Below are 14,805 nucleotides of genomic sequence, written 5' to 3' on the forward strand. Positions count from 1 at the left end.
GAAATTGCCTGTAGTGTTAGGCACATCAGTCAGGGGTAAATATAGGATAGGGAATGGATCTGGTTATTCTTCAGAAGGTTGGTGTGGATTTATTGGGCCAAATGGCCTGCTTCCATATTGTAGAGAATCGAGTCTAATCAGATTTAGGCCATTCAGCCCATCAGATCTGCTTTGCCATTTAATTATGGCTGATATATTTCTCAATTCCATCTTCTGCCTTCTCCCCATAATCTTGACCCCCTTACTAATCAAGAACCTATCTATCTCTGTCTTAAAGACACTCAATGGTTTGGCCTCTACAGGCTGTGAGCTCCTCAAAGTTACCACCCTCTGGCTGAAGAAATTCCTCCTCATTTCAGTTCTCAAGGGTCACCCCTTCACTCTGAGCCTGTGTCATCGGATCCTAGTTTCTCCTATTAGTGGAAGCATCTCCTCCACATCCACTCAATCCAGGCCTCTCAGTGTTCTGTGGGTTTCAATCATATTCTCCCTCATTCTTCTAACCTCCATTGAGTTCAGACCCAGAGTCCTCACCCACTCCAGGCCTGTGGAATCTAACAGGAGTGAGGAGACTAATCCAACATCCTTGCAGCAAGAGAAATGCCAGGATAGATTAGAGAAAATGGAATGGTAATAGGATATTGTGTAACAGAGGACAGTGATTGTTTTACAGAACAGATTAGTAAAGGATTTGATTAAGGCGATTGAGTGGAGTTCTGCTGCTGCTGCTGCTGCTGTGCAATGAAAGGCTATTTACTTCAGGATGTAGTCAGTGTGGGGCAGTCCGAGAAAATGTCCATTCCAAAACACCTGACCCAATGCCCTCAAACATTGCCCACATTTCATCAAATCCATCATCACCCCTTCCAGGTAAGTGTTGCTGGGGGGGGGGGCGGGGGGCGAGTATATGTGAGGAGACAGGTGAGGATGTTGGGGAGTGCAGAGTGGAGTAATGGCGAAGATGTGTGTGTAGGGTGGCTGAGGGGGTGTTTTTATTTCAGTGAAGATGCAAAAGAAGGGTATCACTGGGAAAATGTTAAACGATCAGTGGATCACTATTGAGAAGCTAGGATGAGGATATGAAATTTGACCTTTGCTTGGGAGATTTGAACAAACCCACTGATATTGACCTTCCATTCAGTACTGACCACTCCTGCTGACAGCGACCACACCCTCTGACACTGACCACACACACTGATAACTGTCAATTCCCATTGTTACTGACCACACCCTCTGAGACTGACCACACACTCTGACACTGACCACACACACTGACACTGACCACACACACTGACACTGACCACACACTCTGATACTGACCACACACTCTGACACTGACCACACACACTGACACTGACCACACACACTGACACTGACCACACACTCTGATACTGACCAAACACTCTGATACTGACCACACACACTGGAAGTGACCACACACACTGACACTGACCACACACTCTGATACTGACCACACACACTGACACTGACCACACACTCTGATACTGACCACACACACTGATACTGACCACACACTCTGACACTGACCACACACACTGACACTGACCACACACACTGACACTGACCACACACTCTGATATTGACCACACACTCTGATACTGACCACACACACTGGAAGTGACCACACATACTGATACTGACCACACACTCTGATACTGACCACACACACCAACGTTGACCACTGATTGATTGCTCTCATCAATGTGGATCACCATAGCAATATTGATGACACACTCAAATACTGACATCACACTTCAATAATGACCTCGTACAGAGTGACATGGATCAGAATTTATGGCTGGCTGTTTTGGTGTCAGAATTATGCCCAACACGGGGCTAAGGTTAGTGCTGTTGACAGTAAACTTAGTCTGAGGTTAGTGTCAGGATTAAGGATCCTTCTTGTACACCCATAGCAAGAGTCATCCTGTGCAATGTTCTTGAGCTGTTTGTGGTGTGAAAGACATTGTTGCCATGTGAGATGTATCTTTGTAACACTGCACTGGGGAGAGATGCAGTAATTTCTTTGAGGTTTATCCTGAGCAACTTTATAACATAGGACTTTGTGTTCTACAGACTGTTCCCTGGGGCATACACAAAGACAAACAGAGGATAGTCAACTCAGTTAAAGACTCTTTTGGACCACCTAAACTTGTTGATCTTCCAGTGCAAAAAGTTGTCCTTGATGGAATGTGGCAGACTGACACATTCTCATATTGAGGGACATTCTAAACCTGGGGTACCTCTTGAATAGGGACAATGAGGAAAAGGCACAGTGCAAAGCCCTTACTATGTACACCAAAGAGTTGGAAATTGTGTAAAACCCCTTAAACTGTGTGCACCTGAGAATGTTTAACTCAAAACATAAATGATCTTTGTAAATATCACTAGTTATAGCAAGTGCATTAAGGAATTTCAGGTACTGTAATTGAAAGAATCTTATCTGTACTGTATTTTATAAATAGTCAACTTTAAAGAGTTATGTGATGCACTTTTTTAAAAAATCTGAGTAAAGCATATTTTTGTAAAAATGAGTTAAGGTCATGGGTTAGTGTAAGGATGAGTTTTAAGTTTAGGGTTTCAGTTATGTTCAGGGTTAGGGTTAGAATTAGGTTTAGAATTAACGTTAAGGTGAATCAGGGTTAGAGTTTAGAGTTAGGTTAGAGTATAGTGGGCACTTAGAGATAATAAATACTTGGAGAGTCTCGCTGGGAGAACGAGATCACTGGATCAACATTATATAGACCAGTTAGGGTTATGCAGGCAGACAGATAGACAGACAGGGAGGGAGACAGACATAGGTAGACAAATAAATGAGTAGACAGGGAGATGGATATAAGCAGACAAATAGATGGAAAACAGACAGACAGGAAAAGTCCTGTGGGTATTTTTGCTTTAGATTTAGCAACCCAAGTTAAACTGAACCATAAAGTGATAGGCAAGGATGCAAGTTTACAGCAGCTTTTACTCAATAAATATGCTGATTTGCAGAACAGATAGGACATGAGAAACAAGAGAGCAATATAAAGGCTGAAATATATACAAGAGAGAGTCAGGCAACAGCAAAGCATAGAAATGGGAACGTATAAGAAGAGGGAAAGTAAAAAGGAGAGTGAGCAAACAAAATAGAAAAGTAAAACTGAGTGAAGGAGGAAGGAGAGACTGTTAGTGAGAGCTGGATCAGCTGTCAGTTAGAACATACATACACATACATACACATACATACATACACATACATACATATATGTATATGTACCTATATTAGTCTCAGGAATTATCTGAAGGTTATTGACAAACATGGAATATGCTCAAGCAAAATCAGGTTGGTGCAATCTGAACTAAAACACTGTTATCTGCAACAGAACTCACACCCAGTCCCATTTACTGTACATGCACTGTGCTGAGGGACCAAACATCTCACACATGTACCTTTAATGAGGATCCTGTGAATTTTTAGGAGGTGCAGATGTAGGGACCTTTAGATTAGAGTGGTGCTGGAAAAGCACAGCAGGTCAGGCAGCATCTAAGGAGCAGGAAAATCGACGTTTCGGGCAAAAGCCCTTCATCAGGAATGTTTCTGATCTCCAGCATCTGCAGTCCTCACTTTTGCCCTGTAGGGAGCTTTAGTCTATATCTTGTAAGGAAAAGCTAAATTGGATAAGTACTTGAAAGAGATAAATATACAAAATTTTGAGAAAGAATGTGACATTAGGATTAGTTTGGGACTGATACATGACAATGAGGAGACAGCAAAACACAGGGATTAGATTGGCATTGGTTCTAAGTTATGGAGAGGGTGTGTTGCAGTGAGATCATTTTGGAGATTGATACAGATGCAATCAGGCATGCGCTTTTGAGTACTCTGATATCATTATCTGACAAGTTCTTAATGGCAGGTATCTGTGTTCCTCTTTACTGTCCCAACCTGAGATATTGTTAGTGAGAGCTTAAAAATGTGTTGCTGGAAAAACGCAGCAGGTCAGGCAGCATCAAAGGTGAAGGGGAATCGACGTTTCGGGCATAAGCCCAGGGCTTATCCTTCTCCTTTGATGCTGCCTGACCTGCTGCGCTTTTCCAGCAACACATTTTTAAGCTCTGATCCCCAGCATCTGCAGTCCTCACTTTCTCCTATATTGCTAGTGAGAGTAGATTAGCTCTGTTCAGAACCACTGCAAGGTGCTGGCCCTAAGGTAACCAATCTTCTCTTCCTATCTTTCAATCTCCCTCTCACATGTTTTATGGTTTCCTTTATTTTGTGAATAAATTTATGATCAATAGGCTTCTGAGAGTTTCACTCATCATCTTCTTTAATTGTCAGTATACTATCCCACAGTTATTCTATAAAGATTATGGAATTAAGGGTCTAGGGATGATTATGAAACCATTGCCGATTGTTGGAAAAACCCATCTGGTTTGCTAATGTCCTTTAGGGAAGGAAATCTGTTCTTACCTGACCTGGCCTACATGTGCCTCCAGACCCATAGCAATGAGGTGGACTCTCAACTGCACTCGATGATTAGGGGTGGGCAATAAATGAATAAAAAATGTTGCTGTCAATCCAGGTTTCCATCTGGGACCAGATTGTCCACTACTCCCATAGTCTGTGATCAAAACGATTCACAAAGAATTAGTCCCACCAGCAGGATGTCCATTCATTGGCTAACTCAATGTCTTAAAGATGGTACTAATTTACACGGTTAGATATACAACTGCAATGATTTGTAGGGAACCCAAAGATTGGGAAGATTTTAGAGACAAACAAAGCATGACTAAAAATGAGAAATTGGAGAGCAGGGAAAACACTGGAGAAGTATAAACTCAATATGTAAAACCTTCTACAGGTGTATAAGAAAGAAAAGAGTTGCTAAAGTATGTTTTGGTCCATTTGAGGATGAGATTGGGAAGGTAATACTGGGAAACAAGGAAATATCAAAGACTTTGAACAATATCTTTTTATCTGCCTTCATAATAGAAGACGCAGAAACATCCCCGAATCGTGGAAGACCAGTGGGCCAATGGCAGAGAAGAAATTCGTAAAATGAATTAGATTAAAGGCTGGTAAATCCCCTGCACAATCAGTTCAGCCTTGACCTTATTGAATGGGCAGAACAGATTGGCTAAATATCCTACCCGTTTCTGTCTCTTGTGATGATATAGTTTTATCTGTCTCTGTTATGAGATTACTGTCCCCACTGTAATAGAAGTTTCATTGTCCCAGTGTTCATTCCTTGTCTTTCTAAGTGATAACACCCTGTAAAAAAAACGACTTGTCATCTGATCTTCTGTAATAAAATAATACATTTTTATTGTTTTATTGTGCACTTTTTGTCCATTATTCTTCATGCGAGTAAGCAGTTTGATGTGAGAGGAATTTGTTCCAGTTTAGTGAAGCACATACAGCTTCTCTTCAGAGCGCAGCAGTGAATGGGTTAACCCTCCGAGCCAAGTCCCTCCTCTTCGCTTTGATCTTCCTAATGGGGGCGTGTGCTGGAGTTTAATCTTACTTGGGCCGCAGCTCACAGCTCTGGTCGCTGTATTGGAGTGACAGCGGACAGAAATTAGAGGAATTGGGTAGATACGTGGAGGAAAGAAGAAATCCAACATGTGAGTGATTTTTAAATTCAGTCTTTAATGTTTGGAACTTGTGCTTCCAAATCCCTCTAATTCTATTACTGAGAATATTTAAATATTCTTTTGAAAGATTGGCCATTTCTAACCAAATATAAAGCATGATATAAACTATCTGCTGCTTTCTAATGAGGATTCTGATTGATATGTGCAAAGTTTCTCAGTGAATGAGTGAAAAGGTTTAATACCTGATATCTGGGACCCTGGATATGTTTGATCCCGTGAGTAGCCTGAGACAGTAAGTGTATTGACTCCTGAGACTACCAATGGGAGCTGAAGAAACAAAATTCCATAGCTCATCCAGACCAAGATTTATCTTCAAATGACCTTGCCTCAGATCCTGAGCATTTCATATTCAGAAATCAAGCACTGTAATTGATATTGGTAATTCTAAAGTAATAATTTGGGAGATTTTCCTTGATGAGTAGTTAAATGATCAGATTGTTATAACAGCTGCAATTAACAATTTTGGACTGAGTGTGAATAAATTCTATGTTCTTTTCTGAAGTCAGTATGGAAACTTAATTTCTCCTAAAATAATTATTCCTGATTTATGTAAATTTAGATTTGATGGCATACTGATAGTTGTAGGTTGTGACTGGCATTAGGCAGAGATATGATCTGAATAATTCTCTCAAAACCTCAGAGACCTTTGCAAATATTTCTTAGTGAGATTGATTTCACCAAACAAGCTTAGGTGCTGACAGCTAACTGTTGACATTTTGTTCAATGTTGGATTTTTCGCGTGGTCAAAGTATTTGAGGTTTCATTTAATTCTGTGTCTGAGGTGAGCAAACCCTCAAACACATATAAACCTAAGAAACCACACTCAGAAACTCTGACTATAACTTCAAACTTTCCAGTTCTCTATCACTGGGGGATTAAAATATCTAACAGTTTGAGCAAAAATATACATGTTCATGATAAAATGAGATCTGAAAGTCTTCATGTTCCATTGTCCACTTCTGACAACTAGAATTAAACAAGTGGAAAGTTAATCCTGTCTAAAAAGAGGAGGGATGTGGGCAATTAGTGCACCATCCTTGGTACGTGCCCCACACTGGACATTGTAAAAATGCCTGCTTCCCACAGGGACAGAGAAACAAACACTTCCAATTATCCTCAAACTCCTCATTATAAACCTTAGTTAATATTAGTAAATTGATCTTAAGTTCAGAGCACTGATTGTGGAAACATTGTCGCTCACAATATTTCATTCCAGCATTCATTGTCTCTCTCCAATGTGCGCTGTCTCTCTCTATCTCTCCTTCTTGTGCTCACTCTATTTGCGTATTTTCTTTCTTAAGCATTCTCTTTCTCTACAGTTTCTGTCACTCTGCACCAAGGGTTGGATGCAGAGTAAAGTTCTCTCTACATTGTATCCATCAAACACTCCCAAGTGAGGGACTGCACAAGGTCAGATACAGAGTAAAGCTACCTCTTCATTATGCCATTAAACATTCCTGGAATAAAAACAGCATGAATTAGATGTAGAAATAATGAATCCTTACACATGTCTGATTGATGTTGCTCTGTCTCTTCCTTCAAGTTGCTTAAAATATGTGTTATATTGTTTTCAGGTTCCTCTGTAGAAAATCAGTTGAGGACCAACATACAGAATCCTGTGTTAAAATGGAACCGTGGAGCCCAGTGCCAGCGGCAGCGAATCACTGCAGTCCAAGTGCACCGTCAGATGGAAGTACCATCTACAGTGTCACACTGGGTGGAATGTCACAGGGACTCGCCTTCCCAGGTTCTATCACAAATAATTTCAATTATTGCCACAAGAGATACGAGGACTGTCCTAATGGGCTAATAGGAGACGTGGCCCTGAAATGTGATTACAGCCTGAGCTCAGTTCCAAAACGTCTATGCCTTGTGTGTGGGGACACTGCTTCTGGATACCATTATGGAGTGGCCTCCTGTGAAGCATGTAAAGCTTTCTTCAAACGTACTATCCAAGGTCCAGCATTTGTTCCCTGGTTTAATTTCTGCAGTGGTTTTGTTTGAGTGAATGTTATTAGTGATGGGGATTGAAGCATATCTCATTTTGGGCAAACAATGTCAGCAGCAGACATTCCCATTCAGCTACAAAATCCCACTCCAAACATCTCAGGGCTGAACCAACACCTCCCCAGGTACAAACTCTGCATCGAAGCCCATGCTAGATTATCCCTATTCTGGAAGTAATTGATGGGGCAATGTTGAGGGAGCTTTCCTCTGGATTTAACCCAATGCAGTCCATATCCTGGGAGTGGTTGGACTGTCCTGGTCATGTGATAAAACCCTGAGACAGCAGTATTCACTTTGGTCAGCGAAGGCTCTCTGGATGAGTTCTGGCCAATTAGCCAGCTATTTCTGTGATGTCCATCCAACGAAGAATGACAGGTTGAACAGGAAGTGGTCAGAACCAATGAAAATGTCTATTGAGCCTCACCAGGGGAGTATTCCTGAAGCAATGTGACATGGGGGTCTCTTAACATTGAGCTGCTGACAGATATCTCCAAACACAGTCTAGAGAAACAAGCACCCTTAGTGCAGAGGGGAACTATCTCCATCAGAATACCGATAGCAACAACTGGACCACATAGAGCTTTTCCCCACCCTGATATCAGCATCACAAGCAGATCCCAATGGTTGTCTGCGCAACACTAAAAGTAGCAACCTCTGAAGCCAATGTCCCACAAATTGGGAAGCTTCCATTGTCAAAGAAAGGCTGTTGTGAAAGGGCTAGGGTTAGCATTATGATGCTTTATCCATCCATGGGCAAGTTTTCAATTCTAGTGGCAGCCGACTCTACCGAGACTCACCTAGCACATTGAGTAGCCAATCAGAGATGGCATTCTAAAATTTTCCTGCCTCTTCGTCCACCTCCAAATCCATTGTCTTGGCACCAGGGGTATTCAAGTCTTGGTTTCCAGAATGGAACATCCACTTTAGTCCTTTTACCTTGGTGAGAATAAACTCACTTGAAAGGATATTTTTCCATGGCCACCTTTAAATAACTTCCAAATCTCTTTACTTATGACCACCTGAAATAAGCACAGGAGTAAACCATTCAACTCCTCAAGCCTGTTTTGCTATTCAGTTGGACTATGACTGAACTTCCGCATGAACTCCACATTCCTGCCTTGCTCCCATTTCCATTGCTTGCCTTTGTATCCATGATCTATCTATTTCATTCTTGAATATATTCAACAAGTAAGCATGTGGAGCTGTCTGGGTGATAAGGTCCATAATCGCTTGCTTTCACTCATAATTGTCAATTCCTGATACTGGGAGTTGGACCCTCAGTCTTCAGCCTAGGGGAAGCAGGCTCCCACCATCGACCCTGTCTATCTGTTGAATTTTGACACATTTCAATGAATTCACCTCTCTCTTCTGAATTCCATAGAGTCTAGGCCTATTCCAATCATCTTCCTATCATAACACCACTCTCTCATGCAAGGCAGTCGACGTTGTGAACCTTCACTGCAACCACTCAAGGTTAGTGTCCCCTTCTTTGACCAAGGAGACACCCCCAGGGTTGAACTCCCAGCTGCACTTTCATCAAATCCTTGCAGCAGCTTAATTTGTCTTATATTTCAACTCCCTCTGCAATAAAAGGCTACAGACCAGTTTCATTCCTTGTTGTTTTTTGAACTTTCTGAAATTTGTGTTAAAGGACCCTGAATTTCTCTGCACAGTATAATGTATGATTTTTTTTTAACTTTTAAGAGATGTTCTTGCAGATTCTTCTGTCAAAGTGAATAAGTGAGTGCCCCACTCACTGCACACTGCCATCCAAAAAATGACCCCCTTCCATTCAGATTCTCTGCTTTCAGTTTGTGAACCAATCTTCAACCCTTTAACCTGATATTTTACAACACAGTCCTCTTTAACCAATTTAGGGGCCTCCAACAAACAATTGACAAACCAAATGAGCACACCATGCCAGTACACCAGCTTCTTCAGCAACATAGTTAGAAAGTACTCATGATTTGGAAATTCCGGTGTTGGACTTGGGTGTACAAAGTTAAAAATCACACAACACCAGGTTATAGTCCAACAGGTTTAATTGGAAGCACACTAGCTTTCATAGCGCTGCTCCGAAAGCTAGTGAGCTTCCAATTAAACCTGTTGGACTATAACCTGATGTTGTGTGAATTTTAACATAGTTAGAAAGCACTCCCCTTTCAACTCACTCATTGCCTTCACCCCTTTTTCCTTCCTCACTGTCTTCACTATGACCCTTCTCCACATCCCTCAGTTATTTACTTCTACCCCTTTCAATGCTTCCCTATAATCCTACACCTCCCCATGCCACTTCCCCACTGCCCTGTATGGAAAAGGTTGTCCTTCCAGCTCAGTATGACACAGTGTGAGATTTCCAACCTGTTATTGATCAAAACATCACTGCTCGAAAGGGATAAAAGGGAGCTGATAACATCTGTCTGAGAAGCTGTTGAGATAATCAATAATCTATTCAGAAGCATTGTGTAAATGTCCTGCTTCGTATTGATTGAGATGGGAAGGGCAGACATGTTGAGGAGAGCTTCAAATCTCTTGTTCTTGACTTCCCATTGATTGTCAGTCTGAGTCGCCATTAAAGGTTCCCTGCCATCAGCAGTGAGTGACAGTGCAGGCCGTCCCAGCAAATCTAAATCGGAGATACTACACGCACACAAATGTTCAATATCAACAGGCTAAGACTTGATTGTATTCACTTATAAGATGTGGGCGTTGCTGACTGGACCAGCATTTATTACCCATCGCTAATTGCCATGGAGAAGGTGAGCCATAGCTATACATACAGTAAATGTAGACCCATATTGCTGTTTAGGAAGGGGGTTTCCAGGATTTTAAACCAGCAATCTTGAAGGAACGGTGATTTTTTTTCCAAGTCAGGATGGTGAGTCGCTTGGAGGGGAACTTGTGGGAGGTGGTGTTCCCAATGCCCTTGTCAGTCTGAATGGAAGTGCTGCTGGGTTTGGAATGTGCTGTCTAAGAAGCTTCACACACATAGGACTGCACCAGTGACACTTTACAACAATATTCGTCATCATTCTGTGGGCGTTACTGACGGTGGTTGGAGATTGGATGGTGGAAACATAGAAAGTGGGAGATTGGAATGTGGGACTTTTCCACCTAATGTCAGGGCCAGGCGTACCATCTCCCAGTGACTGTGTGTGGTGTCTCCAAGCTTAGGTAGACCCGATCACAGGATCATTGATAATACAGGCACTAATGAAACTACTTCATCAGAAACAGATAGCAAAAAATGTTGAGAGTAACAAGACATTTTAACACCCCTTTGGGTTCATTGGGAGTGTTTAATGGGAGACAATGTACAGCAAGCTTTACTCAGTATCTAAACCCATGCTGTCCCTGTTCTGCGAGTGTTTGATGGGGACAGGGTAGAGGGAGCTTTCTCTGTATTTAACCCCATGCTGTCCCTGTCCTGGAAGTGTTTGATGGGGACAGGGTAGAGGGAGCTTTCTCTGTATTTAACCCTATGCTGTCCCTGTCCTGGAAGTGTTTGATGGGGACAGGGTAGAGGGAGCTTTCTCTGTATTTAACCCCATGCTGTCCCTGTCCTGGAAGTGTTTGATGCTGACACCAATTGCGTGAAGTGAGATTGGATTTAATTCTCCACACTAACACCTCTCACCTTGATGAGCACAGAACCATCCTTTTTTTTATTTGGGGCCATCCTTTGGTCGTTTCTTGGTGTGGAGCAAAGGACAGACTCTTTATATCACATTAATGTGACAATAAGGATTTAATTAATAACTGAACACAGCAATCTTTCCTCAGAAATATTTAAATCACAAAATTTATATGCCCTATATTACTCAGTTTGTTCATGATGAAATTTGCAAATTTGACAAGACGATGTATATGAAAAGAATAGCAATGATTTTAATTAATTACTTTTCATTTAATGACTTTGCTAATCTCTGTGCTTGACTCTGTAAGAAAGAGATATCAGGCAGAAGATACAGTCAATATTCATTAGTGTTTACAGAGTTTGAGTGCCACGACATTTCATTAACGGCACAGTCCCTAGGGAGTGAGAGGGGACTAATTGCTAAATGCAAGCACATATTTTAGAGAGCTACTTTAATGGAAGCATAGCAGCTTTAATTAGGGCCACTGCCTCTTTCCCCATGGTCTGGCAGAGAATCATTTAATGTCCACCATTGGTTGCTGAACTGTATTGAACATCAACAAAACCAAGATTAACAGTTAACTGTTCAAATGCAGGAGCTGGCACTGACATTTCATTTGCTATGTCAGTGCCATCTTTTCATTTCCTGAGGTTTCCCAGATCCTTAATACTTTAACTGAGAACTTTAAAAAGGGAGAAGAGTTAATCAGGATGTTAAAATCCACTTTTTCCAGTGATTTCCGGGATTCAGACGACATTGATATAATTCCTGCTCTGTGCTTAGTGACCAGCAGCTATGACTCTCAGGTGTGACTGGGTGGGCAGTTGACAGTTAGGCTCCCTATGACTGATTTTCATCCAGTGTTGATGTGGACAGTGCCCGGTTTGTCTATGGTTAAGACATCTCATGGCAATTGCTTGACATGCACAGAAAGAATAGTGTCCCAGTTACAAAGAATGTGCAGGGTTGACAGATTACCCATCTTGGGGCATCTGGAAGGGATAAGCTGATCAGAAAGGTTTTTTTTAAGTTTCTTCAAGCAGACATCCTGAGGCATGTGGCTGGACATGGATCTGGGTCTTGGGCCTTAGATCCTAGAGGGTGGGTTTGGAGCTGGGTTGCTGGAGCTTATCCTCACAGGACTTGGCTTGAGGGCTGTGGTAGGCCTGGCCCTGAGCCTGGAGCTGGAGAAGGATTAGGAGCCTGTGATACTTTCTGGGATGGGGATAGTGTAGTCATTGAAGCAATAACATGGGGTTGCTGCACACTGTGTCACAGAAAACTGTAGATATTAGATACCAGATTCAAATGGGCAAAAGAGCTGAATTCCAGAGGTGAGGTGACTATGACGTCCCTTCATACCAAAGCTGCATTCGACCGGGTGTGGTGTCAAGGTGTCCCAGCAAAACTGAAATCAATGAGTGTCAAGGGACAAGTTCCCCAATGGTTGGAAACATATGGGAAGATGGTTGTGGTTGTTGGAGGTCAGTCATCTCAGCTCCAGGTCATCGCTGAAGGAGTTCCTCAGGGCAGTGTCCTTGGCCCAAACATCTTCAGCTGTTTCATCAATGATCTTCCCCTCCATCATAAGGTCAGAAGTGGGGATGCTCTCCGATATTTGCACAATGTTTAGCACCATTCACGACTCCTCGGATACTGAAGGCTTCCATGTTCAAATGCAGCAAGTTTGGATTCATTCAGGCTTTAACTGATGAATGGAAAGTGACATTCATAATTCATAGGGACGATAAGTGACATTGCCCCTCAATGATCAATAGTCTTACCATCACTGAATCCCTCACAATCCTGGGGATTACCATTGACAAGAGACTGAACTGAATCTTATCAATTCAATACAATGGTTACAGGAGCAAGTTAGAGACTGGCAATGCTGCAGCAAGCAGCTCACCTCCTGACTCCCCAAAGCCTGCCCACTGCCTTAAAGGCATGAATGAGGAGTCTGATGGAATATTTCCCACTTGCCTGAATGAGTTCAGTTCCAGCAATACTCAAGAAGCTTGGCATCATCAGGATAAAGTTGTCTGCTTGATTGGCACCACTTCAGCCACCTTTACCAGTTACCCTTCCACAATGAAGGCACCAGAGAGCAGCATGTAACATCAAGGTGCAACTGTAGTAATTTACCAGGAATCTTACAAATTTGCAACCACTTACATTTAGAATGACAAGGGCAGCAGATGCATAGAAACACCACCCCTGCAAGATCCCCTCCAAATCACCCACCATCTTGACTTGGAAATATATCATCGTTCCTTCAATGTTGTTGGGTCAAAATCCTGGAATTCCCTCCCTAAGGGCATTGTGGGTGTTGCTACAGACCACAGCAGGTACCAGAAGACAGCTTACCCCCACCGTCTCCAGCAAAATTAGAGATGGGCACTTAATGCTGATCGTACCACTGATGAACATAAAAAGTAAAAATATTGCTCCATATGGGGTCTCCATTCTGTGATTTCATCAGCATCCACTGAGATCCAAAGGGTGTCTGGTGAGGGATGGGAATCTGCATTGAGTCAGGCTGAATTTGATGAACCTTTATAACCTGATTCACTCTGATTGTTACTTTTATTTTTTGTGCATGTGTACTGGAGGCACACAGGCCAACAATACCAAAAGTGGACTATTTCCTTTTACTTCAGTTGAATATTGGATGAGAGAAAGATAGTTGGAATGAAACAGTGTAAGAGACAGGCTGAAACACTTTTATATAGCCTAGTGAAGATCGTAAAATGCTGCACAGTATTGCACAGAGAGAATCAAGAAAATTGATACTGAGCCACATGAAAAGCAGTTTAGCTGAAAGCTAGGCTCAAGAGGATGAATTTTAAGGAATTTCTTAAAGGAGAAGAGGATAGTGGAGAAATTTATAGTAAAATTGAAGGCAGGGACCAAACAAATTGAAAGCCCAATTTTTTTGCAGTTGGAAGCTGCAGTGCACACGGTTTGGAGTCAAAGGAATGAGATGTTCGCAGAGGGATGACCGTGATAACTGGGGGTGGGGAAAAGAGACAATGAGTTAGATAGAAAGTGAGCCAGAACTAGACACAGTCAGTGTCTGTGAGGGTCCATCGAAGCATCAGGGTCTACATGTGAAGATCTGTACCTTCTAATTGTCTCTTTTCCTGCAGGTAACATTGACTACAGCTGCCCTGCCAGAAATGAGTGTGAAATAACTAAACGCAGACGGAAATCCTGTCAATCATGTAGATTTATGAAGTGTCTGAAAGTGGGTATGATGAAGGAAGGTAAATAGACCATTTTTATTGAATTGATTCACTGCGCCCTATCCCCATAGAGAAATACACACGCAGCTGTAACTTCGCGTAAATGAAGGGTTTGGGACAAACTGCTGAGGCGCATGAGTGAGCTTTGCTAAATGAGCAAATGGAATGCAGTTGGTCATGTGGTTCCCTGGAAGATGACTGCTGGTGGGTGAAGCCTGTGAGATAAGCAGCTAATTAAATTAGCATCCGTGCAGAAAGAGGTG

At 42.2% G+C, this 14,805-nt stretch overlaps 1 protein-coding gene across 4 annotated transcripts in view; it reads left to right on the forward strand.

The window, feature by feature from the left end:
- Nucleotides 1-712: 712 nt before the first annotated feature.
- The window catches only part of LOC140454657 (estrogen-related receptor gamma-like), a 39,496-nt gene continuing 25,403 nt past the window's right edge, over nucleotides 713-14,805 (forward strand). Inside the window, exons 1-5 of one of the 4 annotated variants that reach the window (XM_072549588.1) lie at nucleotides 713-870; nucleotides 4,991-5,076; nucleotides 5,371-5,622; nucleotides 7,227-7,609; nucleotides 14,447-14,563. In XM_072549588.1, the coding sequence (XP_072405689.1) occupies nucleotides 5,621-5,622; nucleotides 7,227-7,609; nucleotides 14,447-14,563 (502 nt within the window). In that variant the 5' untranslated portion in view covers nucleotides 713-870; nucleotides 4,991-5,076; nucleotides 5,371-5,620. Of the gene's footprint in view, nucleotides 871-4,990; nucleotides 5,623-7,226; nucleotides 7,610-14,446; nucleotides 14,564-14,805 lie in introns of all 4 variants that reach the window. The other 3 variants (XM_072549587.1, XM_072549590.1, XM_072549589.1) reach the window with 3 other exon arrangements.

This window comes from Chiloscyllium punctatum, chromosome 29, assembly GCF_047496795.1.
Source record: "Chiloscyllium punctatum isolate Juve2018m chromosome 29, sChiPun1.3, whole genome shotgun sequence".
Taxonomy (NCBI): Eukaryota; Metazoa; Chordata; class Chondrichthyes; order Orectolobiformes; family Hemiscylliidae; genus Chiloscyllium; species Chiloscyllium punctatum.